This window comes from Anopheles darlingi, chromosome X (genome assembly GCF_943734745.1).
Source record: "Anopheles darlingi chromosome X, idAnoDarlMG_H_01, whole genome shotgun sequence".
NCBI lineage: Eukaryota > Metazoa > Arthropoda > Insecta > Diptera > Culicidae > Anopheles > Anopheles darlingi.
Genome location: NC_064873.1, coordinates 12,881,922 through 12,906,695, shown reverse-complemented (window position 1 = coordinate 12,906,695; position 24,774 = coordinate 12,881,922). Strand labels below are relative to the sequence as shown.

At 44.1% G+C, this 24,774-nt stretch overlaps 4 protein-coding genes and 1 long non-coding RNA gene across 9 annotated transcripts; all 5 read right to left on the bottom strand.

The window, feature by feature from the left end:
* Nucleotides 1-731: 731 nt before the first annotated feature.
* LOC125949089 (uncharacterized) lies at nucleotides 732-1,601 on the bottom strand. The gene is made up of 2 exons (XR_007468645.1): nucleotides 1,123-1,601; nucleotides 732-1,041 (listed from the first exon to the last, which is right to left on the bottom strand). It is a non-coding gene; the product is annotated as an uncharacterized LOC125949089 (long non-coding RNA).
* A 2,888-nt stretch (nucleotides 1,602-4,489) lies between these two features.
* On the bottom strand, nucleotides 4,490-6,180 carry LOC125959870 (uncharacterized). The gene is made up of 4 exons (XM_049692859.1): nucleotides 6,025-6,180; nucleotides 5,806-5,936; nucleotides 5,592-5,715; nucleotides 4,490-5,531 (listed from the first exon to the last, which is right to left on the bottom strand). Exons 1-4 carry the CDS (start codon nucleotides 6,178-6,180, stop codon nucleotides 4,680-4,682), a joined length of 1,263 nt encoding a protein of 420 aa, XP_049548816.1. The 3' UTR covers nucleotides 4,490-4,679.
* A 114-nt stretch (nucleotides 6,181-6,294) lies between these two features.
* On the bottom strand, nucleotides 6,295-7,898 carry LOC125948944 (uncharacterized). Its single transcript, XM_049675509.1, has 5 exons — nucleotides 7,721-7,898; nucleotides 7,535-7,665; nucleotides 7,117-7,477; nucleotides 6,734-7,048; nucleotides 6,295-6,658 (listed from the first exon to the last, which is right to left on the bottom strand). Exons 1-5 carry the CDS (start codon nucleotides 7,874-7,876, stop codon nucleotides 6,407-6,409), a joined length of 1,215 nt encoding a protein of 404 aa, XP_049531466.1. The 5' UTR covers nucleotides 7,877-7,898; the 3' UTR covers nucleotides 6,295-6,406.
* A 382-nt stretch (nucleotides 7,899-8,280) lies between these two features.
* LOC125948879 (uncharacterized) lies at nucleotides 8,281-12,266 on the bottom strand. 5 transcript variants are annotated; one of them, XM_049675430.1, is made up of 6 exons: nucleotides 11,526-12,266; nucleotides 9,421-11,430; nucleotides 8,961-9,365; nucleotides 8,761-8,901; nucleotides 8,486-8,670; nucleotides 8,281-8,412 (listed from the first exon to the last, which is right to left on the bottom strand). In XM_049675430.1, the coding sequence occupies exons 2-6, from the start codon at nucleotides 9,835-9,837 to the stop codon at nucleotides 8,361-8,363; spliced, it is 1,200 nt and encodes a 399-aa protein (XP_049531387.1). In that variant the 5' UTR covers nucleotides 9,838-11,430; nucleotides 11,526-12,266; the 3' UTR covers nucleotides 8,281-8,360. The 5 variants fall into 5 exon arrangements, with proteins under 5 accessions (XP_049531387.1, XP_049531362.1, XP_049531379.1 ...); XM_049675405.1 differs by having other exon boundaries at nucleotides 9,421-9,807; XM_049675422.1 differs by having other exon boundaries at nucleotides 9,421-11,598; nucleotides 11,784-12,266.
* Nucleotides 12,267-21,490: 9,224 nt separating this feature from the next.
* On the bottom strand, nucleotides 21,491-24,317 carry LOC125949038 (uncharacterized). The gene is made up of 5 exons (XM_049675728.1): nucleotides 23,828-24,317; nucleotides 23,449-23,759; nucleotides 22,120-23,382; nucleotides 21,900-22,013; nucleotides 21,491-21,835 (listed from the first exon to the last, which is right to left on the bottom strand). Exons 4-5 carry the CDS (start codon nucleotides 21,948-21,950, stop codon nucleotides 21,536-21,538), a joined length of 351 nt encoding a protein of 116 aa, XP_049531685.1. The 5' UTR covers nucleotides 21,951-22,013; nucleotides 22,120-23,382; nucleotides 23,449-23,759; nucleotides 23,828-24,317; the 3' UTR covers nucleotides 21,491-21,535.
* Nucleotides 24,318-24,774: the final 457 nt, after the last annotated feature.

The following is a 24,774-nucleotide window of genomic DNA, read 5'->3' as shown; positions in this document are numbered from 1 at the left end:
ATCACTTTGTATCTGTATTTGTTAAGTTTTCTAACACTTTGCTACACTTGCACTGCACCGTCAGCGGAACGCGTACTTCCCGGGACTTAGAAAAATTTCGACTGCTGCGATCGGGACTTTGCCGAATTTTGATCGAGGTTGCTCCGTTTCGTTTTTCTGTTCCCTTCGTTTGCGCGCTGCCGTTCGAATCGCCCCTCGACTCTTGCGCCCTTCCCACCCCTCGTAATCGAAACCCACAAGTTCGCGTTCGTTTTCGTTCGCCCTTCTTCTCTTCCCATTCCGCCCTTCCCCCTCCGCAGTCGCGTCCCACAAACTCGCGCGCGAAACCTCCTCCTCCGCGCGGTTTCTTCCACTCTTTCCCCCGCTGCCTACGAGCAGTTCCATAGTGAGCGTCGCATTTGCCCCTTCCTCGACCCCGTCGCAGGCCGCGGGGGTTTCGTTTTCAACCTCCTCAGCCTTCCTCTCGCTGCGTCGCAGGCAGAGGGGTCTACAAAATGCACACTGGGTCACTATAGAAATGCTGTAGGCTCGCTCTAGTCTCGCTCTAGTCTCCGGAACAACGCGCTTATGGCAAATAACCCACGAGACTAGCACGAGACTATAGGGGCCCAAGGAACGGAGACTAGAGCGATTCGGAGACGTGGACTGTGGTTGTCTCGCTCTCTCCTATAGCCCCCTTTCTTTCTGTCCTATACTCTTTCCCTACCCGAAATGAAGTACGCTTTGATTGGTCCGTAAGCCATCGCGCAATGGCGGTGGCGTTTATTTTTCCTAATTGTTTTGAACCCACCCCGTGACGCCATAAGACTTAGGTGATGACGTCGTCATGGTGTGACGTCATCATGATGTGATGTCTGCCGTTCGTGCTGTTGGTGGTGGTGGCGTCGTCTTCGTCCGTCTGCATCTGGCTTGGTGGCGTCGCTGTGGCGGCGTGATCCGGGCTGCGATCATGAACGTTCCTGTTCAACCGCGTGTTCCATACGCGTACTTCGATCGTTGGCGTGTTCTGTGACCTTTAGGTTGACCGTTCGATGCAGAATGCTCGTGTACATGTCGGAGAGGAAAAAAACATATCAAAATATTAGATTACTTCCGGGGTAATGTAATGTTGTTTTATCTTACCTTGCATGTGGACTGCAGTCAACACCTACAGCTTCACAATCACTTTCCACTACATTGTCGACAAACACTTGGGTGCACTTGCACTGCACCGTCAGCGGAACGCGTGCTTCCCGGGACTTAGAAAAAATTCGACTGCCGCGATCGGGACTTTGCCGAATTTTGCTCGAGGTTGCTCCGTCTCGTTTTTCTGTTCCCTTCTCTTTTGCGCTGCCGTTCGAATCGCCCCTCGACCCTTGCGCCCTTCACACCCCTCGTAACCGAAACCCACAAGCTCGCGTTCGTTTTCGTTCGCCCTTCTTCTCTTCCCATTCCGCCCTTCCCCCTCCGCAGTCGCGTCCCACAAACTCGCGCGCGAAACCTCCTCCTCCTCGCGGTTTCTTCCGCTCTTTCCCCCGCTGCCTACGAGCTGTTCCATAGTGAACGTCGCATTTGCCCCTTCTTCGACCCCGTCGCAGGCCGCGGGGGTTTCGTTTTCAACCTCCTCAGTCTTCCTCTCGCTGCGTCGCAGGCGGAGGGGTCTACAAAATGCGGCAAAACGGAAGAATAGCCCCCGTGAACTTTTTATCGTTTTTTTCGGGCGAAAGTTCATTTTAATTATCGCCGACTTTTCAACCCACCCTTGTATACGTTCCTAAAACGATAAAATTCAACATGACAGAAAGAGATGTAGCTAGAAAAGAAAGAGAAAGGGCTCACTTATCGATCAGCTGTTTCGTCCCAAACGTACTAAATGTATGAACGGCATAGCGCATGCTTAAACCACTGGAGTGAAAGAGATAATCATATTACGCTCTGCCGTTCTTTCACAGCATGGTCGCTTTGTTGGTAAACATAGCATGCGCAACGATGATCATGTGGAGCGTTCCTCATGGAGTTAATAGTAATAATGGCAAAACGGAAGAATAGCCCCCGTGAACTTTTTATCGTTTTTTTCGGGCGAAAGTTCATTTTAATTATCGCAGACTTTTCAACCCACCCTTGTATACGTTCCTAAAACGATAAAATTCAACATGACAGAAAGAGATGTAGCTAGAAAAGAAAGAGAAAGGGCTCACTTATCGATCAGCTGTTTCGTCCCAAACGTACTAAATGTATGAACGACATAGCGCATGCTTAAACCACTGGAGTGAGAGAGATAATCATATTACGCTCTGCCGTTCTTTCACAGCATGGTCGCTTTGTTGGTAAACAAAGCATGCGCAACGATGATCATGTGGAGCGTTCCTCATGGAGTTAATAGTAATAATATCAACTCTATTTATTGTATTCCGACAAAATGGAAAAGCGATGGGAGCATGCGCTTAAGCTGGAACACTGCGTCCAACCAGCAGCTGCTAGCTCCGCTTTACTCGATGCTGAAGCGCAACACCGTTCTACAAGAGCTTTGGTTGACGGTGGTGGAAAACTTTAAAACGAAAATAAGGATACTTAGAAGGACGGGGAGGGACTGGAAAACACTTCTGAAATGATAAACAAAAGTCTATTGCATAAAATGCCTCTTCATCCCTCTGCTAATACCTTAATTTATGTTTTGAAGTCTTAATCCCGTGAACAAAACAACACTCACGTGATAAAAGGTGTTAATAGTGGGTTTTTTCTAAAAGAATCATAACTTACACGTCGTGTATGTTGCTGCATGCCCGTTGGATTTGAATTTGAGTTTTCAAAAATCTTCGCCCCTACTTTAAATTCGCCTGTGGTGAGCTATTGTTGTGCCGTTCTTTCAAAGTTTGGTCTTTCTCTTTCTGGCGCATTTGTTAGGTTGACTTTTTAGTAGAGTTGCCAACATATAGCGGCGAAATCCCACAATGACAGTTAAGCGAGAAGTTCACGGGGGCTATTCTTCCGTTGGTAAACGTTCCGTTAGTACGTTTGGGACGAAACAGCTGATCGATAAGTGAGCCCTTTCTCTTTCTTTTCTAGCTACATCTCTTTCTGTCATGTAGAATTTTATCGTTTTAGGAACGTATACAAGGGTGGGTTGAAAAGTCTGCGATAATTAAAATGAACTTTCGCCCGAAAAAAACGATAAAAAGTTCACGGGGGCTATTCTTCCGTTTTGCCGGGATTTGTTCTGGATAAAGCTACCTGTCTTTTTAAAGTACCTTGCCTTAGATGCTGCCACACGGAGCCAAGGTACTTTAAAAAGACAGGTAGCTTCTTAACCGCTTTGACAGGTCACCATTTTGAATTTGTTTGACATTCATAGCAGGGCGCTTTTATCAACAAAACCACGTGAGTTTCAAGAAGAAGAAAAAGAAGATATGGGCAAGTTTGGTGGTTTTATCAGGGAAAGTACCTGCTTTCACTCTTTTTCGAATGTTTAAATGATTCATCTCACTATTTAAGATCAATCGAGCAACCGAGTTATGTTTTACAGCGAGTGAGCACGGTCCAGGAACGCTAGCTAGCTTTTGTTCCAGGCCGCGTGGCAAGACCTACGGACCGATACCATATTGAAACACTAGGAAGAATTTTGAGAATATTTGCATAAACTTCAACTTTCGTGCCACTTTTCGTGAATTTGAACTGTCGTAATACCACAGAAAAGCGAAAACACCTCCGAAAAGAGCGTTCCCGAAGTAAACATCCCACCATCCCGTGAATGTCAAACTCTGAAGTTTTTTCTAAAATACGATCGAGGATTTGTTCTGGATAAAGCTACCTGTCTTTTTAAAGTACCGTGGTTTGCGCTAGGATTTTCGCCCCGTCTGGCACCGCCTCTTTACTCGCAAACCTAGCGTGAACCAAGGTACTTTAAAAAGACAGGTAGCTTTATGCCAAGGTACTTTAAAAAGACAGGTAGCTTTATGCAGAACTAATCCCCGATCGGATTTTAGAAAAAACTTCAGAGTTTGACATTCATGGGATGGTGGTATGTTTACTTCGGGAACGCTCTTTTCGGAGGTGTTTTCGCTTTTCCGTGGTATTACGACAGTTCAAATTCACGAAAAGTGGCACGAAAGTTGAAGTTTATGCAAATATTCCCAAAATTCTTCCTAGTGTTTCAATATGGTATCGGTCCGTAGGTCTTGCCACCCGGTCTAGAACAAGAGCTAGCTAGCGTTCCTAGACCGTGCTCACTCGCTGTAAAACATACCTCGGTTGCTCGATTGATCTTAAGTAGAGAGATGAATCATTTAAACATTCGAAAAAGAGTGAAATCAGGTACTTTCCTTGATAAAACCACCAAACTTGCCCATATCTTCTTTTTCTTCTTCTTGAAACTCACGTGGTTTTGTTGATAAAAAGCGCCCTGCTATTAATGTCAAACAAATTCAAAATGGTGATCTGTCAAAGCGGTTAAGAAGCTACCTGTCTTTTTAAAGTACCTTGGCGTGAACTGAAGAAAAAGAAGTATGTGTGTTTTGCTTGAATGATATGTTTTATATTTTCAGTTTCCGCGCACATAAGCGCTCTCATTTCGTTAAACTAACCGTACAATACCCGAGCGCTGATTCTTATGGTCCAACTGGCCTTCAAAATGCGTTCTGCATTCTGTGTTATCTCCTTTTCCCCATCAATGTTAAATTCCATCGATTATGTTACTGTGTCATTTAATTCTCTATGGTGTAGATTTCGTTCAAACCAACCGGACACGGGTTCGGTACATTTGCAAGCCACGCAGAAATACGCTTCTGCATTTGAAGGGTAAGATTACCGGAACACACGTCCATCGCCTTCTGGTGAAACACAGGTGAAACGTGTGGGTGGAAGGCGTAGATATGTCCAAGATAACCAAACGAAATCATTTGCACCAGCCGCAGCATCGGCAGACGCTGGAAGAGCGACAGCATACCGCTTTGCATAGCATGGTCCGGATTTGCCTTCCTGGAGCGTTCGATATAGTACCCCCATCCGAACTCGATGGCTTTGGTCAATGCAAGGGTGTAGATCTGATATGTTGGATACAGGTAGTAGGATAAACCGGCAAGAAACCCAGCAACGGCTACGTGACTCGTGTGGCTTCCAATGATGTACTTGCGTCTCAGGGCACAGCTAATACTCCGGTAGAGGCCGATATAAGAAGCAAGAAACATGCCAAGCCGAAGATTCCAGGATGCAAGTATCGCACGACTAATTTGAGACATATGATGGCCTTTGAGCAATAGTGAGGAGTTGCGCAAGACGGTCCGACCTGCCTCCAGAATCAAGCCAATCAGCCCGTACTTCAGTATTCCGTCCAACAGATGGTGCCTGCAGGGTTTAGAATGCGCACAGGTGCGCCAGTCCGTGGTGCCTTTCTCGTCGGCAGGAATGATGAACCACAACTGTTTCACCACGCTCATGCTGGCACAGGTAATGATGATGCCGCTAAACAACATGAAGCTGACTGTGGCGGACACCTTGGATCGCCTCAATCTTTGGAGCAGCGGACAAGTGCTTTTGCGTAAGGCAGCTTCCATACCCTGTACAAAGAGAGGTTCGTTTCTGTAGCAATCCTAGTACAAACTGATCCTATTGTTTACCATGTTAAAAAAAGTGATTGCCTGCAGCCGGAGCAGTGTAATTGGCAACGGAGGTCCCATTGCTACTCCTAGAAGACAGGGCCAAAACATGATGCACCAATAGCTCAGGCGGTTCTGTAATTTGCTGTGAGAAGATTAGCAATTCCAGATCAGAGTAAGGGTTGACAAATCACACGAAATCGTACAATAGGGCACACTGCGACAAAATACCTACTATAGGCCGCATTGCGATGATAGCGATAGGGATGCCTGCACGTACGTGCAGATCGAGATGTAAACATACTGAAGTGAGTGCTCGAGCAGGTACCTCGGCGTCAACTCGTTCAGTTTCACCAATGGTGGGAGCTAGGAAGATTAATCAACCAAAATGGAACGAGAACTCAGTACGCAGTAAAAACGTTGAAAACACAGAATCGGATTAGCGCGCACGTACTATCAGAAACGGAAGGTATAGTTTGAAACTACCCGGCATGATCGTTCGCCAGAGGTGCACATTGTACCCAGCACAGCTATAGAACTGGGGATGCCAAAGGTCGCGACAGGTTCGGCCCTGAGCCACTTGAGCGAACAGCTTACTGAGAGACACCATGACTGCCGACTGACCGACCGACACCAGCCAGCTAGCACTAGTTGTAGCTGTCGAAACAATCGTTTGAATTTCAATCACACATGTACACATATCATGCACATAAAGATGCACGCACAAACATTTGCTTTTTGAGGTTTATTTCTGGATCGCTTTCAGGTTTTATGTGAAGCCGTACCAAAGGACGGTCCCGCACTCTGGATAGATTCCGCTTTGGTTACCACAGGTTTCAGCAACAGTTCCAGGAATGCGCAAGCATCCAAGCCACCAACCGCCGCTTAGTGTTTTCAACGCGGTAATTGGAGCAATAGTTTACACACTTCGCGTTAAACGCCGGTGAAAGGTGAGAATGGAAGACAAGCGCATGGTACATGTATCCGATGGACAGTATATGCACCAGGCGCAAGAGTGGCAGGCGCTCGACCAATATCATCCAACGAGGTCGCACATTGACAGTATTCAACTGATGCTCCCATGCCATCTATTAAGATAAGATAGCAGAATTAGCATACCCGATTCAGCGAAGTAACAAGCGCACCGACTGTCATTTGCTTACCTCCAGGAACTTGGTGAATCCGAGTGTAAATACCTGATATTTTGGATAGAGTAGATAACTCGCTCCACTTAGAAAGCCGGCGAGTGTAGAATGTGCTGGTTGTTCTTGACCTCCTGCCACAATCGCAGGCAGCAGGCAGCTAATGCAACGGTAGCTACCAACGTACGTGGCGAGGAAGCGAGGTAATCCGATGCCCACTGATTTGACAATTTCCGTCCAGAATGTTCTCGGTTGATTGATGAACAGTGCGCCTTTCGATAAAAGTGCACGAGCCGTTTCAATTGTTAGCCCCGCGAACGCGTACTTCCAGACACCCTGCAAGAGATGTGCGAGAGCGATCAATTTCTATATGCCCGATCCAGCAGCTCTTCCGGAAGCACTACATCGAATACGTATCGACGGCATGGTCCTTCGTGCAGACATGACCTTCGCTTATCCATCGTAGCGGTACTATTCTCGGTAGCCGGATACATAATCCAAAATTGGTTGACAGTTCCTTTGCGTAGAACGTACATGATAGCACCACTACATAGCATGAAAGCACCGGTAGCCCACAGCTTCGATCTGCGAATTGTTTGTACGAAGCTCAGTCTACTCTTTTTGATCATCACTTCGAGCATCATATTGAAGTAGGTGATACCCTGTAACCGTAGGTGTACCCGCGGAAGTCGAGGCACGAGCGCAGCACTAACGACGCCTGGTACACCCATCAGGCAGTAATAGTGTAGCTTCCCGAACGCTTTACTGGAATGTCACAATATTATGGAGCACTGTAATGCGCTGGAAGGGGTTTATACTCACTAGAGTAGACATTGCAGTGTCAAACCGCTGATGGCTAATATGTACGTTTTGGTTGATATCGATGCGTAGCCCAGGAAGTGATTAGTCCAATATTCTACAGTGTAGCCACTGCCCTTGACAAGCGGTGGTATCTGGAGTAGTAGGTCAGCGTTTTGCTTTATTGTGATCGCTGCGCTTCATACTTACCACCAGTAGCGAGAGGTATAGCTTATAGCACCCGGGTAGCAATGATTTAGTGTTTTTAATGAAAGACTGCCAGCACGTTGCATACTCGGGATGACACAGATCGCGACAGGAACGGCCTGCCGTCACTTGATAAAAATACTTGCTGAGCTGAGACATGCTAGTTAAGCTTTAATATACTCTGTTTCTCGGATGCGCTTACTACGATATATTGGAACACTTGCGGGGAGCACTCACGATACACAGCAGTATGCTATGTGGCTGCCACCGTTCACGCAGCGTGTGGTCGTATGCAAATTCAAGCGACATGATGATATGCTACGACGCACGTGGAAATGTATGAGGACACGGGCCCAAAAACCAAAGGTCGTTGACACGCTGCAATTGATGAGGTGGTTCACTGGGAACACAACCAGATTATGATATGCAAGTCGAAAAAAGGGCTAGGATGACGCTGCTTACTGGTAAAAGAAAAGCACCGCGCAGAGCTTCTTGTTCCGAGTGATGGTACGCAAACTGTTATTAACCGTCGTAGATGCTTGTAGTGTTACAGTTTGAAATAATCGCAGTATCAGTACTCTATTGTATTCTTCGGCATAATCTACTAATGAAACGGTGGTAGCTTCTGGGTTTATTAAGGTTTCTAGCATTCCACAAGGAATCGTCGGGCAAAGTTCTCAGAGGCGGTCCGTGATCTGTTGCCAATGGAAGAGGCGGTTAGCTACTGCCGTCCTTGCTGCCGCAATTTGGCTCTATTTCTTTACTTACGCATAATTGGAGCAGAGGTCAATGAATTTGTGGGCGAACCGCGACATCGCCCACGGATAGTAGGCGCGGGAGTAGATTACGTAGCACATAGACACGCTCCAGACGAACGGTGCACACGGTAGTTTATCGAGCATTTGGGCAACCGGATGGTTCGTATAACGCTCCATTGTCGAGCTCCAGGCGACCTATTCAAGAAGTTGCAGAAGGTGTGGGAGAGGGAGCGAAAAAGAAAGTGATATTTCTAGTGTGTCACTTATATGAACTCTCCGAAGTACCTGACAAAAAGTGGACACTGCCAAATTGAAGATGTTGTAGTTGGGATACAGTGCGTACCAGATACCACAAGCGAACGCTGCCGCTATGTTGTCCTCATTGGCTGCTTTCCTACGTGCACGAGCGAGCAAACATGTCACCATCTGAAATAGATGTGATGTCTTCGAAAACCCGTTGTCATCATCCTTACGCATTAGCTTACCCGGTAGGTACTATTATATAGTGTGAGGAACAGTATCAGTCGATAGCGAAGTCGTAGCAGAGATTTTAGTTGTTCGGTACGACTCAGACGTAGCTGGCTGAAAGTAACGATAATTCGACGAGCAAGCTCCAACGTGGTGCTGAAGGTAAGATACGTCTGTAAGCCTTTAAGAATATAGCGTGTACAGCTGTCCTGAACTGTGTGAAGGCAGCACGTCTCGCGGTCCTGCCTAGCCAGCGGTTTTAGTGGTGTTATGAACCAAAACTCGGCTTGACGATTCATGTTGCTGACCAATTGAGTAATACCAGCACTGACCAGCATGAAACAGAACGTTCCGACGGTACGCGATTTACGCATCGTCGCTAATAGCCGCGATGGTCGCGATTTAATCCAGCACTCCAGGTTCTGCAAATCACCCCAAAATTGTTACGGCGTTTGTGTACGTTACACTCTTTCTTACCGCCACGAAGATAGCCTTAGCGTGCGTTGTCTTGACGTAGGTCGGCATCAGCAGCATCGCAAACGTGCCGAGCAGCGGTGCCAAGGAGACGGAGTAGTTATCGTAGATTCGACCAGTCATGCGTGTCGCTAGACAAAACGTACCGGTCCAGCAGTTGGCCACGAGTAGCGCATTGACCATCATCGCACCGAATTCACCGATTGCTTGGCGCAAGATAACCCACGACAAAGTTTTGCGATGGTAGGCGAGCATCAGAAGCCGCAGCAGCGCGATCGGTAGGAAGAAAGTCGCGTTTGATCGGATCGAGCCGAGGAAATTGGTCCCGTTAAACGATAGACACGAGCGCCCCGGATGTAGAATCTCCTGGCAGCCGACGTCGATCATCGCCTGCTCAAAGTATTTGCTCAATACAGACATTTGTTCCTATGTTCACCTATTCCGTTGAGACCAAGCGTTCGAACGCTCCCACCGCACATTAAACACTGAAGGAAGCTTGCTTGAATGCACTACTTGCCTACATTCAGCTACCTAAGCAACAGGAAGACCCCCTAGTTAGCCTCGCATTTTTTGGTGACAAAAACCATCTCATTGGCACCCTAGACATGGTAACCCGTCAATTGCGAAACAAATGCACACTCGACAACAATTTGTGTCGAGTTTCTCGCTGTGTGTCCTCTGTCACTTTTCTACTGTTGTACACTACTACCTTACTATTAATTAATCATGAGCTCTTGTATCACTTTAGCGTGATCGTGGTTTGAGCTCAAGAAGTGGGTTTGTCCTGTGTTAATAAAACGAAAACACTAACACACACGTACTTCTTACTTGCTGGGTGTGCTGACGTCATAATGACTTGATGGATAACAAATTAAGTGTGATGTTCTGCGATGGTCAATTGCGCAAGCCGCAGACATAAGGCTCTCACTTCAGCAACAACAAAATAATCTCAGCAAAAACTAACCACTACGTACAGCAAGGTCGTGCGAGACATTATTTTACACATCGACGAGGTTTTTTACTATGTTGAGTTTTATAAAAAAAAGCTCACCCCGGGTTTAAATTAAGGTTGTGCTTGTTCTAATTCTTACTGACTAAATTTTTCCAAACTACAGGAAATAAACAAGACTAAATTATAGACTAAGATCCAACAGAAGCTACAAATCTTATATCTATAAATTATTAAACGAATCTTACGACTATGCATTATTAAACGCGCTAAAGTAAACCTGATACGGTACAAGCATCCGCTGTCCGTTTCTCTTGTGTTGTTTACCCCAGTTGAAGGAAGAATGACATGGTTTGGTGAACCAGGGAAACTATTTGTTAGGAGATGAGCGAAATATATTTGTGTCTCCTGTTTTACACTACTCAAGTTATTCAAATTTTGCCAATAAAAAAACAAAAGCCAACTTGTATTAAATGGCGCGCAAGTTCCGCGTTGCCTACCCTGTAGCCAAAGGGTATGCATTGTGGCTCCTTAATGTATAAGGGACCCATAAGGGGTCAGTTTGTAAGGCAGATCAAGAAAACTGGCTGCTTATGGGTCCCATAAACATTATGGGGCTACATTGTATACTTTTTGACAATAGGGTCGTTCTTCAACGTTTAAAAAATAGCAAAAAACGGATGGGCCTGTTAGTTGGGATTGTGTTAAGTGCTGAGAGAGTGCTAAAGCTTAGTCGTTTTTTGCTTTTGTTTAATTCTGGCGTTTTTGCTCATGAGGCGCGGGCCTTGCTCTTGAAAACGGCACAAGCGGTACCCACTTAATACAGGTCAGTCGGACTGTCCCGCATATGTACATGGTGTTATTACCTTGATAACGTGTTTTTTGTTTGTATCATTTTTTTAAGCACATTTGTACGTGTAATGCATATGTACCCACGTCGTTGGTGTTAAGCAATGGTTTGTTCTCTGAGTTTGCATTGATCTTTGGTCATTTTGGTGCTGGTGCTTTTTATCAGCTGACGTGAATCGCGCATGGAAGGAATTATTCGACATTATTGCTGGACCCTGTGATAGCCAAAGTGCACTCGGCAAGGAATCATCTCATAGTTGGAATTCTATGGCAAGCAGTTTGCACTACAACTACGTTCACGCGTATTTACCTTTAACACAGGAGCGAGAGGATGTACAGGAGCGAGAGGATGTGTACTACATAGAAGCCATCGATAAAGTACTCTGTGGCGAAGCAACGTTAAGGCTGACTTCGGTCGTAATTTATCAACAAATTCAGGGAGCTCACCCATCGTTATCCCCTTTTATGTCGGACTCGGTGCGTGCTCCATCGCACCCACGACTTCCCATACCACCTGCTCATCGTCTGCGTCGATGAGTCGTGGATCTGAATCCCATTGATTGCTCACCTGTCATAGATCTAAATTACGCGCTCCAGGAGCACCTAACCCAGTGTATGCCCAACGCCGTACAGTTTGGTTTTCGCACTAATTTAAATTAGCTGTATTCGTAGACCGGAGTCATTGTCGTCGTCGATTGCGAAAGTAGTTTTTGATTTATGATTCATTTTGGCTAAATGGAGTACGTCTGCGTTCAATAAAGGTGCAATACGGAGCGATACAGATGCCGTCGTCGCCGCCGTCTTCGTCGCTGTCGTCGTTATTCTAATTTGCATTTCGAAACAAGGTACTTTAAATAGACAGGTAGCTTTATGCAGAACAAATCCCCGATCGGATTTTAGAAAAAACTTCAGAGTTTGACATTGGTGGGACTGTGGGATGTTTACTTCGGGAACGCTCTTTTCGGAGCTGTTTTCGCTTTTCCATGGTATTACGACAGTTAAAATTCACGAAAAATGGCACGAAAGTTGAAGTTTATGCAAATATTCCCAAAATTCTTACTAGTGTTTCAATATGGTATCGGTCCGTAGGTCTTGCCACGCGGCCTGGAACAAAAGCTAGCTAGCGTTCCTGGACCGTGCTCACTCGCTGTAAAACATAACTCGGTTGCTCGATTGATCTTAAATAGTGAGATGAATCATTTAAACATTCGAAAAAGAGTGAAAGCAGGTACTTTCCCTGATAAAACCACCAAACTTGCCCATATCTTCTTTTTCTTCTTCTTGAAACTCACGTGGTTTTGTTGATAAAAAGCGCCCTGCCACCAATGTCAAAAAAATTCAAAATGGTGATCTGTCTAAGCGGTTAAGAAACCACCTGAGTCTTTAATACACCTTGTTTCGAAACGGCTCGGGTAAATAAATAAAGGCAGTTTAACGGAGGTGCCAGTCGATCGACTTGGCGCAAACCTCGATGAATGATACCTTTAGCTGGTAGACATTTGGATACTCAATCGGTCGCCGAAAAGTTAATCAATGCTCGCGCGAGTGTGTGCGCGGGTTGAGTTTGTGTGTGGTCGACAGCCTACCATCCCATTCTAAGGATGGAGCAATTTATTCATTATGTAAACATTAAATTCATGATAAGAGTAATTTGCACATGACAAATTATGGCCATATCTACAGGGCGTACAGGGCCATAGGCGGGTTGGTTATGTATATTGGTGGAGGTAGGTGGTTCGTCATCATAAGCAGTACTGAGTCAGCCCGTGCCAAGGCTATCAAGAAGGCCAACTAATTCGATTACTATTAACGTTAAGTGCCGAATGCCCCGGGAGTCGATAGGGGGATCGCAATCAAGTACAGCGAACTGGCAGCCTACAATGCTGCTGGCGTGTTTGCCTACACGCGAAATGGGCGAATCAATCGATGCATCGAGACACGAGTGTGGGGAATGTGGCAAACTACAATAATCACATTCAGAATGATGTCACATCAGTAACCGCATTAGCCGTGGCCACACGGGGCGAAAACTCTAGCGCAAACGAAAAAATTAATGCCAAAACGGTTTCGCTTAACCCTTACACGCTGTCAAACTTTTATACGTCTGCGGACTTTTTCGCTGAACCCTTGACGCTATCGAACGCTTTATTTACGAAAATGTAGGTTCTTTTCGTATTGTTTTTGCATTTTTAATATAAATATAACAGCAACAGCAACAATATCGTTAAAAACTGCAAAATTTATTCGGAAATCAACTTCAGCGGCCAAAACACAGATGAAAATAATACGTTTGACATTTCGGCATAAATTTTCGGGTTTTTACCCCTGCCACACGAAGCGAAAACATTTTGGCATTAATGTGCAAATTTGCGCGAGTTAAGTGAAAAGGTTATTTTATTGGGAAACAAAGGGAGTTCCGTTCTCTGTGAGGGTCTCTAACAGACTGCTTGATCTACGCTTAAACTAGGTTACAGTTTGTTTGGAAAACAGAAGAGGAAGGAACGTGGGAGGAAGGAATGCACTCGATGTTATGATGCGACGGATGCACACAAATCACAACATCGATGCGTTGGGTGGCCGTTAACTTGCCCCCCTCTACTGTTGAGGCTCCGTCCGAAACACATGCATCATCGTGGGTTCGTTGTAGTTATGCTCCTCGGGTTCGTTGTTAGATGCTTGGTTTGGCATTGATGGCTGGTGAATATTGATGACTGTTCTTTTTTTCCACAATTTCGTACAGATGTAGATGCAAGTGATAATAATCAGTATCACAGGCAGACTGATTATAGTGGTATGAAACCCATTCCATTTGATGCTGTTGGTTTCTAGTTTAATTTTCTGCATTTCATTTCTAAGTTCTTTGTGCAGTGAATGTAGGTGTTCCAGACTTAGATTGACTACGGAATTTTGTGGGGTGATTTTGATACCGTAGATTGGCAGGTTCAATGGTGATCCAAACATCTCTGTCTTATTGTTGGAGATCAGTTTTTCATCAATGAAAATATTGCATTCTTCGTAGGTTATTAGGAATGAACCCGTCAAGTTTCTTCTTTTAACGCCGCATGTGGTTTTTAAGGTGAAAGTACTGACTGCATCGATAATTAGATGATTCATATCCAAATGGATGATTTCGGTTTTTGCTGGATTCGACACGTAGTCGCAAAGGGCTGTTTCTCCTTGTAGTAGTGCGGGAATGCATTTAGCATCGTCTCGTTGCAAGTCCTTGATGTCGTATATAAGTTTCTCGACATTGGGTATTATGTAAAATTGGGATTCGAGGGAAAGGTAGTATTGGTTGGGAACATGAACTTTCTTATAATTATTAGTTACAGCATAAAGTTCGATTTTCTTATAATAATCGTTTGTAAGCCTAGGACAACTTATTATGAACAGTATTTCATTATTGTTGGTTGCAATTTTTGTCCTTGTGTACGACAATGCTTCTGTAACTGTATGTATTGGGAGGTTTTGTTTCCTTAAATCACTTATTAGTAAATCTACTTCTTTCCTATTTAATATGCGTGAATTCGTCACTCCTAATTTAGCTAAAGTTATATTATCAGTAACCAGACCTAACTTTTCCGAAAGATATTTAAGGTTCAAGAGAATGTTGATCGAATAAAGATCTACCGATGTATCTCGTGAAAGTTTTAGTGCCTCCTTAACTCTTCCTAGTGTCTCCGTTAGCTGAAGTGTAAGATCGTTATTGATTTTTACTTGTACATTGTTGTTGGTTATCAGATCATTAATAGTGGAATTTAGCAACCTTAAATCGTCGGCGTCTGGACTTCCCGCGATAAACTTCCAGACTGTGCCTATTGTGTCCCATCGTTTGCCTCTATGGATCGGGAATGTATTTTTCAGCATATCATTTGCGTTAGTGAATTCCTGTTCTATTATCGTTGTAAATTGAGTTTCCTCCAGAGAACTAAATTCTGCAGATAATATTCTAATTTCGCGTTGTATGGATGTTACATTGAAATGGTGTATGTAGTAGTTATTCCCTACTGCTACTCTCGCGTTGCCTCTGTTAAATGCAACTATTGGAATATTTTCCAAACTGGATATTGAAATATTCTGGCCTTGGCAGCAACATAAAAATCTGAAAGGAAATATATTTACTCTTTTTTACTCTTTAAATCGTTTTTATGTATCCTCTTTCCGTCTGTAGTTGTGACAGTAGTTCGGTTAACTTTTTCGATATTAATTTTTTTATACGGTTTAACATGCTTGAGCCTTCGTTTGGTTTTCATGTAAGCATCGGATTCCTTTGATATTTTTCGGTCTTCTCGCGATTGGTTGTGATACGATATATCCTTATGTTGTTTTTTGCTAATATTTATGCGAACTTTACTTAAAATTGTTGGTGTATCGTCTGAAGGTGTAATAATTTCCATAGGAGTGAACCTTGTGCAAGAGTGTATCGATGTGTTGTATTTATGTACCGATAAGTTGATTAGGTCAATTACCCCTTTGTCTGGATTTTCTGTTTTTGTAATCCTATAAAGTTCCAATAAGGTGGAATGAAATCTTTCAACAATTCCATTTATTTCACTTCTTCCAGTGGCTGTTACATATGGTTTAATTCCATAAAGATTGAAAAAATCGATAACTTCTCCAGAACTAAAACTTTTCTCTCCATCCATGACTAATATGTCGGGTGGTCTATTCTTCAAAATAATGTCCGTTAAAACTGGAAGGACATCTACGGTGGCACGTGAATCGATTTCTTTCACTTGTGCGAACCTTGAAAATTTGTCGACATACGTCAGAAAATAATGGTTTTCCAAGAACATAATGTCAATGTGTGCTATCTCGAAGGGTTGTTTCGGAAGGGGTGTTTGTTGTAATGGACAATCGATAGGTTTCCTATCGTATTTGCATTCGTTACATATTTGGCAATTTTTGATAAATCCTTTCAATTTCGAGGACATCTTTGGGAAATAAAATCTTTTTATAATTTGTTGTTTGTTTTCCTCGACACCTCTATGTGCTCTATTATGCTCTTTGGCTATAAGATCCATTTGATCTGATGAAGATTCAACGTCTTCTAGCATTTTTTGAGAGAATCGAATTTTCAAAATATTTTGCTGGCTGAAGTTCTGTTTATAAACTTCTTGAATTTTACCCATCAAAAATTCACTGGTGTAGAGTCCATTTAGTTTTGATGGATCAAAATGCGTTTTTAAAATATGCAGAAGATTTTGAGGACTAATGTCTTGAATTTTAATATGCACTCGTTTAAACATTGAGAAAGGGTGAGTGGTAAGTACGACGTCCTCTCCCTCCTCTAAGACGACTTGGTTCCGAAAGGCGTTAATCGGTGCTTCGGTTGAGGGTATGTAAAAGGAATCGCTATCATTAGCTGAATGTTGCGTAGCGGTCATAGATAGAACCATGCGACTTAAAGCATCGGCTACTACATTCGTTTTCCCAGGCTTGTAAATGATTTCGTAATCATGTTCTTCCAAATAAGATTTCCATCTTTTCAATTTCGCATTTGTATTTTTGGCTGAAAGTGTGTAAGTGAGCGGTTGATGGTCAGTTAAAATTTTAAATTTTGCCCCGTAGAGATAGTTTCGGAATGTTTTCAAAGCCCAATTAATGGCTAACATCTCTTTTTCAGGGACAGAATATGATTCTTCCGCTTTACATAATGTGCGTGATGCAAAATGTATTGGTCGATCGCTTCCAATTTGTCCTTGCGACAATACTGCTCCTATCGCATAGTTTGAAGCGTCTGTCGTCAGAATAAATGGTTGACTATAATCAGGAAATATTAAAATATCTGATGAACATAGTATAGATTTTAATTTTTCGAAACATTTTATCTCTTCTGACGAAAGTGAGATTTCCTTGGTAGATGGAACCTTGTCTCCTTTCAATAAATTTGTCAAAGGTTTGGCTATCTTTGCATAATCTTTAATAAACTTCCTATAATAACTCATCATACCTAGAAATGACCTTAAGTTTTTTATACTTATTGGGATAGGAAATTGTTTAATTTTCTCTATCTTCTTGGGGTTAGGTTTTATCCCTTCTTGGGATACAATATGCCCAAGATATTCTACTTCTTGATGCATGAATTCTGACTTATCCAGCTGAACTTTCAGATTTGCTGAATTGAGCGTCTGTAGAATTACATGTAGATTCTTTAGATGCTCGTCAATCGTTTTTCCGAAGACGATTACATCATCCATGTAAATATAACATATTTTGCTAATATGTTCCCTAAGTATATCATCTAATGCTCTTTGGAACACTGCCGGAGCATTCTTTAGACCGAAGGGCATTCGTGTGAACTCATATTTACCGTTGTTCACTGAAAATGCAGTTTTTTCGATATCTTGATCGTGCATCTTTATTTGGTGGAAACCTGATGCGAGATCCAAGGTTGAAAAATATTTTTGCCCTTTTAATTGTTCTAACACATATTCGATTTCTGGAATCGGGTAACGATCGCTAATTGTCTTTTCGTTAAGCTTTTTGTAATCCATAACTAATCTAAATTTACGCTTGCCGGACGCATCGTTTTTCTTTGGTACGACCCATACGGGTGACGTCCAGGGAGATCTAGATGGTCTTATTATTCCGTCCTGTAGCATCTGTTTTATTTGAAGGTTAACTTCATCAACGAATGCTGCAGGGTATGGATACAATCGCTGATGTATAGGTATATCATCAGTAGTATTAATTCTACATTCTACATTAGTGGCACACGTTAATCGTGCGTTTGGTTCATGGAAAACAGATTTGTTTTCATTTAGAACCTTAGTTAACTTATTCTTAGCAGTGTCCTCTAGGTGATCAGTTCGAAAATCTACAATTTTGTTTTGGTTTCCCTTCTCGTACTTTTTCAGAGGGATTACCAATGGTGTTCCTACATCTGTAGTGATTTTCATTGTATTGTTTAAAAATGAAATTTCGGCATCTAAGCTGTTTAAGATAGTTGTTCCGATTATGCCCACAAAAAACGGATGAAAATCGTGAACTATGAACTGAAAAGACTGTATGCATTTTGGCGCAAAAAACTTTATGTCTATGGCAGTATTGGCATTAAAATTGCCGCTTGCACTTCCTATTGTATGTGAAGAAATCGGATACGGTTTTGCTAAAATGTAGTTGTATGCGAGTTTCGTGGAAATAATATTTATGTTGGAACCTGTGTCTATTACAAATGGAAATTCTCCCTTAGTTGTTTGCAAATTGATATAGGGGAGAAACGGTTTTACCAATTTGCGTTCCAGTCTAAAAAATTTGTTTCGAACTGATTTGGCTGAACATTGAAATGTTCTTGCCCATTTATATTTGTTTCGTTCAATGGGTTTGAACTTGGCACATATTGTAACCGGCTATTGTCGGGTTGTTTAAAATTTGTTTGCGCAACGGGTTGAACATATGCATTGGGCGGTTCAAAATGATGACCAGCATATGCGTTGGGCGGTTGAAAGTTGTTTTGAATATCCACAGCGTGACATTGCTGCGGATATTTTTGTTGTGACGATGAGGGCCGTGGCCGTTTCGCACTATATTGCGGACCGTGAGGTTTGTTGAAACTGGATCTAATAGAAGGATCCACTTCCATTGGAGTCGGAATGTTATTGTTAGGTGGAATCCAAGGAGATTGCTGTCTTGGCTGTTGGTGCCAAGCATTTTGCTGATACGTGTTTGGGTTATGGAACCGGTATTGTTGTTGAGATGGCCCTGGTTTGTGGTGTGCATAATTGCGATTTGCATGACCATTGTTAGATTGATGTCTTGGGTGATGGGGGAAATGTTGTTGTGATAAATCCCTTGGTTTGGGAATGTTGTGTGTTGGTTTATCATGGAACGGAGCGGATCGCATATCCATGTTATAAAATTCCAAACAGTAATTAAATGCATCACTGATGGAGTGCGGGTTATAATTTTTCAACAAAAAGTTGAGTGGTTTATCCAGACCACGAATAAAACTGTCTAAAGCTTTTTCCCTAAAATAATTTATATGCACTACATAGTTGGCGGCATATTTGGGATCGGCATGAATTTGGGTCACGATAGCTGTTTGCAAGTCGTTTACTCTGCTAAAATAACAGCTAAGTGACTCGGATGGCTTCTTCTTGATTATGGTTAGTTCATAATCAAGGGTTTTGAGATCTCTTTTATCCTTATAATAAAGGAGAAGAGTTCTCTTGATTGTGTTCCAATCGCCAGACACACAGTTAGTGTTAAGCACATCGGCTGCCTCGCCTCTAATTTTCCGTCTTATGGTGCCTTCCAATATCGAATACTCGAGTGATGGTTTTGGAAGACGTTCGTATAGCTTTAAAATTCCTTCCACTTCTAAAATCCATCTACTCAGACTAGCTGCGTGACCTTCAAAAATTGGCAACTCTTTCACATAATCAGGCACTTTACCAACTTCGATAAACTCTTGACGATTCATGTTATTTAATTTGGGTGGTTGGATCATACAAAATATGTAATATGTACAAAGATTTTTTTGAAATATGTAGTTTTTTTTTTAAATATGTTGTTTTCGAAAGAGGAAAAAAATTTAAATGTTTGTGAATTTAAATTGCAAAAACAAAAATTGGATACTTCGATACTGTTCACTGAGTCACTTCCCTAGTACTTTCTGTTCGTCCTTAACACTTTCTATTTGTCATTAACACTTTCTATTTGTCCTTAAAACTGTCTATTTGTGTCACTTTTCACTTAGGTAACACGTTTTATAAAATTTCTTAAATTATACTTAAGACTCACAGGAACAGGTACCACATTGTCCTTGTCTTTCGGGATCCTCTCGCCAGTCGCCGTGTCGCTGCTTCGGAAGGTTCCGTTTTGGTTGTAGTCCTACTAGGGGTCCTAGGCTGCTTCTCCCGAGGAATATCGAGACGATGACGATACAGTTGAAAATGGTGCAATTTTTTCTTTGCTTGTGTTGCACTAGTTTTACTTGAACTGTCTTCGAGGGGTCCCTATTCGGGCGCCAGTTAAGTGAAAAGGTTATTTTATTGGGAAACAAAGGGAGTTCCGTTCTCTGTGAGGGTCTCTAACAGACTGCTTGATCTACGCTTAAACTAGGTTACAGTTTGTTTGGAAAACAGAAGAGGAAGGATCGTGGGAGGAAGGAATGCACTCGATGTTATGATGCGACGGATGCACACAAATCACAACATCGATGCGTTGGGTGGCCGTTAACTCGCGCAAATTTTCGCCCCGTGTGGCCACGGCTATTTACTTTTGCTAACCCATCGAACTATGGCCCCTTGAGATAGCAATTAACGCTCGCAACAAGCTAGGCAATGAACCAGGTGAAGAGGGTTAGGAGGGGAGGTAAGGGGTGATTAGAGGGACCGCTTAAGATTCGATTTATGTCTATTTTGGCTCGATACATACCACCGATTCCCCTGATCTATCGAGAGAAAGAAAGAAAGAAAGCGCGAGAGAGAGAGAGAGAGAGAGAGAGAGAGAGAGAGAGAGAGAGAGAGAGAGAGAGAGAGAGAGAGAGAGAGAGAGAGAGAGAGAGAGAGACAGAGAGAGACTCGCCGTTTTCGGCTCTCTCCACAATTCTCCCTACACACTTTTCTAGGCGTTGAACAGGCAGCCGATACGCATTGGAGATCAGTACGGGTGTCAGGGTTTAACCGGTTGTTGCCGGTGTGGTTTGCCTGTGATTTGCTTTTTTTCTAATCTGTTTTGTGATGCCGGCATCCGAAGCACCCAGTAATTCCCTGAAGAACATATAAGTATGCCTCACACTGCTCGTATCCGGTCACGGTCACAACCTTTTGTCAACTTTACCTGCGCTCGCCTACTATACCAACATCGGTAGCAGCTCAAAACCCACTATGTCAGAAAGAGAAGCGACCCGAGGGACACCTATTTCCCCAGCAGACACTGGCCTTCTCACATTCACGACTTTGTGCCACCAGGTTGCTACCCAAGCAACCCAAGGAACCAAGGAGAACAAATTTTGGGGGATTCAGAATTCTGATCAGAACTCTAGGCTGTTCTCATCAGCATTCTGAATCCCCCAAAATTTGCAGCAATTTCTCCATACAAAATTGGGGGATTCAGAATGCCCATCAGAACGTCTGATGAGAACGCTGAATCCCCCAAAATAGTTCTCATTTTGTCCGCAGCCTGCCCCCACAGTATATATTGTGTACATGTGATATATATATTTATTTTCTACAAATATATGTATAACACCAAATTTTATTTGAAAAAATTATGATTTTTTAAAATTATAAATAAATTACACTAATTTATCCATAAAAATCACCCTCTTATCTCTGCGATGCCGTGCGCCCCTTTCCGGAGCGGGCTTTGGTATTAGTATGGGGTCACCGTGGTACCCGTACCTGGCAGTGACGGTGGTGCTGGGCCACCGTACTCCATGCCGAGGTTATGCGGATGATAGGGTCGAGGAGTGCCGGCACCGTTTGCTATCTGCATTGTCCGTTCATCCGATGATGCAACGAGTTGCTGTCGATTACGGTGGTGATGGTGATGATGGTAATCGGTCGGGGTCCCACTGTACGAATCGTTCGGTTCTGATCGCTTTAACGAACCGTTCAATGAGGCTGGGGAGGAGAGCGCATATCCTTGGCCAATGCATGATGTGGATGGAGGCTGTCAAGAAGAGAAAGGGGGAAAGAGAATGAGAATGAAGCAGACCACCGGTATAAAGACTTACCTTTACTCGCTGTTTTCGTAAGCAGCATCCGATGAGGTACCGTTGACTCATTGACGATCAGGGCCGTAGCCGATCGGTCTCCCGCGCTGCGGTGATGTGATAGCCGGTGGCGTGCTACGGGTTAGAGATCATTGTTATCATTCATTACGGGGTAGAGATCATTGTTATCCTTTGTATGTAAAAACCCTGTTCGCACTTCCTTGGCGCCGACGCCACTTACCCATTACGGAAGGAGTTTTCGATGACAATTTTCGGTCCATGCTTCAGGGCAAGCATCGCTGTAGTCGCATTGACGTCCTCTATCGTCTCCGCACTCCACTCAACGACCGGCGATTTCCTTCGGCACACCACCGGCACCATTCACGTACCGGCTGGCAACGGAGCATCTTTGTTCGAATCGAGGTTCGCATCCTTCACCTCCACCATTCTGCGTACCGGTGACTAGTTCTCCACGTATCATCGGATGAGGTACTTGCACCGGCTGCTGTGTCTACTGCACATGATGTAACAGATGCTGCTATTGCGCCCGATGATGATGCTGTTGTTCATGTTGATGTTAATGGTTGTAGATAGATCGCTACCATCGTAGTCGGTGTTGATGAGCGGCTCAGATCATTGACAACCTTCCCATGGAGCGCCCCGTTCTGTGCATCTCCCGGTGCTAGATGGCTTGCAAGCTGTGGAAAGTTATCCTGCTGAGGCAGCAGGCAGTGTTTCGTCACTTTTGCACCAAGGGATCGTATGGCAAGTTGGTAGGATGCTTCGCCTTCGGTGGCGCCATTTTTTTTTTTTTTATATCAGGCCAGTTCGGCGGTTTATTAGTGTAAAATGACAATATCACAGCACCGCCTACCTCTGTACAGCATATCATCCCACCCACTTCTCTATTCCTGGTATGGCAAATCGCGAGTGGGATAACTTAAATCTTGATAGGTTAACCACTAGGTAGCTCGGCCGCAAAGAACTGAAGGCGTGATCACGCCTGTTGTTCCTCGTTTGCCCCGCGCTGCCGCCTCCTGGCATTAGCCTCTCTCTGTCTCTCGTTCTTGCGCAGCCTTTGCGCTTCTTGACGAGCGGCTGCTGCTGCTTCCAGTTCCGCGTTCCAGCTGCCCGCGTCCGGTGGTATTTGAGTGTATTCCTGCCACTGCCGCTGGAGCTCGTCCATAATTCTTTTCACCACTGCCGAGATCGAGGACCACCGATCCTCGCTGTGGAGCAGGTTGCTTAGTAGATTGTCCGGTGTAAGCGCCCCCTCCTCGAAAGCCAGTAGCGCTTGCCGTTCTCCATTAAAGCGCGGGCACTCGAAGAGTATATGCTCCGCATTTTCAACACGCGATGTGGCGCCATACAAGCCGTCGCCGTTTAGCTCGTCATCTGCAGTGTGTCAGTGATGTTCAGCTCGTTGACCGCTTTATAGCACTTGATGCTGTCGGTCATCACGCTCGCAGCCACATCATCAAGCCCTCTGGGCAACAAGTCGAAACTGAAACCAAACTGAACGTGTTTGAGATTACCTCTAGGCTGTCACAGGATTCACAGTTACAATTACCTCTACAATCTTACTACTGATGCTCGGTTTTCTGCCGCAGATTTCTGTGCTGTTTGTAGCTGATATACGGTCGGTTGTTTCGGCACGGTTATCACTCATCACGGTTGCTGTCGTTGCTGCACAAATCATTCAATCGATCACTTCACTTCGTTCGAAAGTTAAGCGCATCCTTCAGTGCCTGCTCGAAGGTCTTCTCCCCCCCGTACGGGTCACCGAGCGCAGAAAGGTCGGCAGATGCAGGTTACAGTACTTGGCAACTCGGCACGACACGACACATTCTCGTCAAAGTTTAATATGGAATTATGGGCATCCTGTGGGGAAGGGAGAATCCGTGTTAGTGTCACCGTGGATTGATACGATCCGGTACCGGCGTACTTACTTCATCCCATAGCCTTTCTTATCATCCGGTGTTCCTTCATAATATCAGTAACTGCGTCACGATCACGATGCTGCGGATGCTGCGGCGGACAAAAAACAAACACGTATTTTCGGTGAACTACACTTACCTCAGCTTACTACGATGGTACACTACTGTTTCACTTATTTTACACTGCACTTTTTCACTAATTTAAACGTTTTTTCACTTGTTTTAACAAGCGAAGATGCAACCGACGTTGTTGTTGTTTCAGGAATTTTCGTGAAATTGAAACGTCAAACCGATCATAAAAGAACTGTTTGAGCCTTCGAGGGGATTTAGTGTTCTCATAGAAGAACTGTTTGAGCCTTTGAGGGGATTTGGTGTTCTGATTGTTGTCAGCAGCAGAACTGTTGGAGCCTTCAGGGGGATTTATTGTTCTTCACATGAGAACTGAAGGCTGCCTATGGTTGCTTGGGCAGCTCTCTTCGTCAGAACAATTTTCCTCCTGAAACCGGTGATGCATTCAACCCAACGATATTTCCGGATATTTTTGAAAAAAAACCGGAAACGGTCTTTTCCCTGTGGAATGAAAGTTTCGAATCATTTATTTGTCCGATTTTGAGCTCCTTCCGCCGATTGTCCCTTTGTGAATCAATCCCGCTGAACGCCGCGTGCACCCGGAACACTGACGATACAACGCGTAGGTCGCAATCGATCGTTGCGACCGGTCGGGGCCGCAAACTCAGCTTCAAAACACCGGTCAGGCTCCGATCGTTCTCCACACCGGTGCTGCCTTGGGCGGATTGCGGACACCGCCGGTGACCTTATTGCACGTTGCTCTACCATCCCGAGGGGTCGCGCTCGCAACAGCCAGCATGACCAGTTTGTTCAACATCATGATCATCTTTCGGCAGGTCAGTTCACCGATGGGCATTCCGCATTCCGTCGTCTGTGGCTGCCTTTTGTAC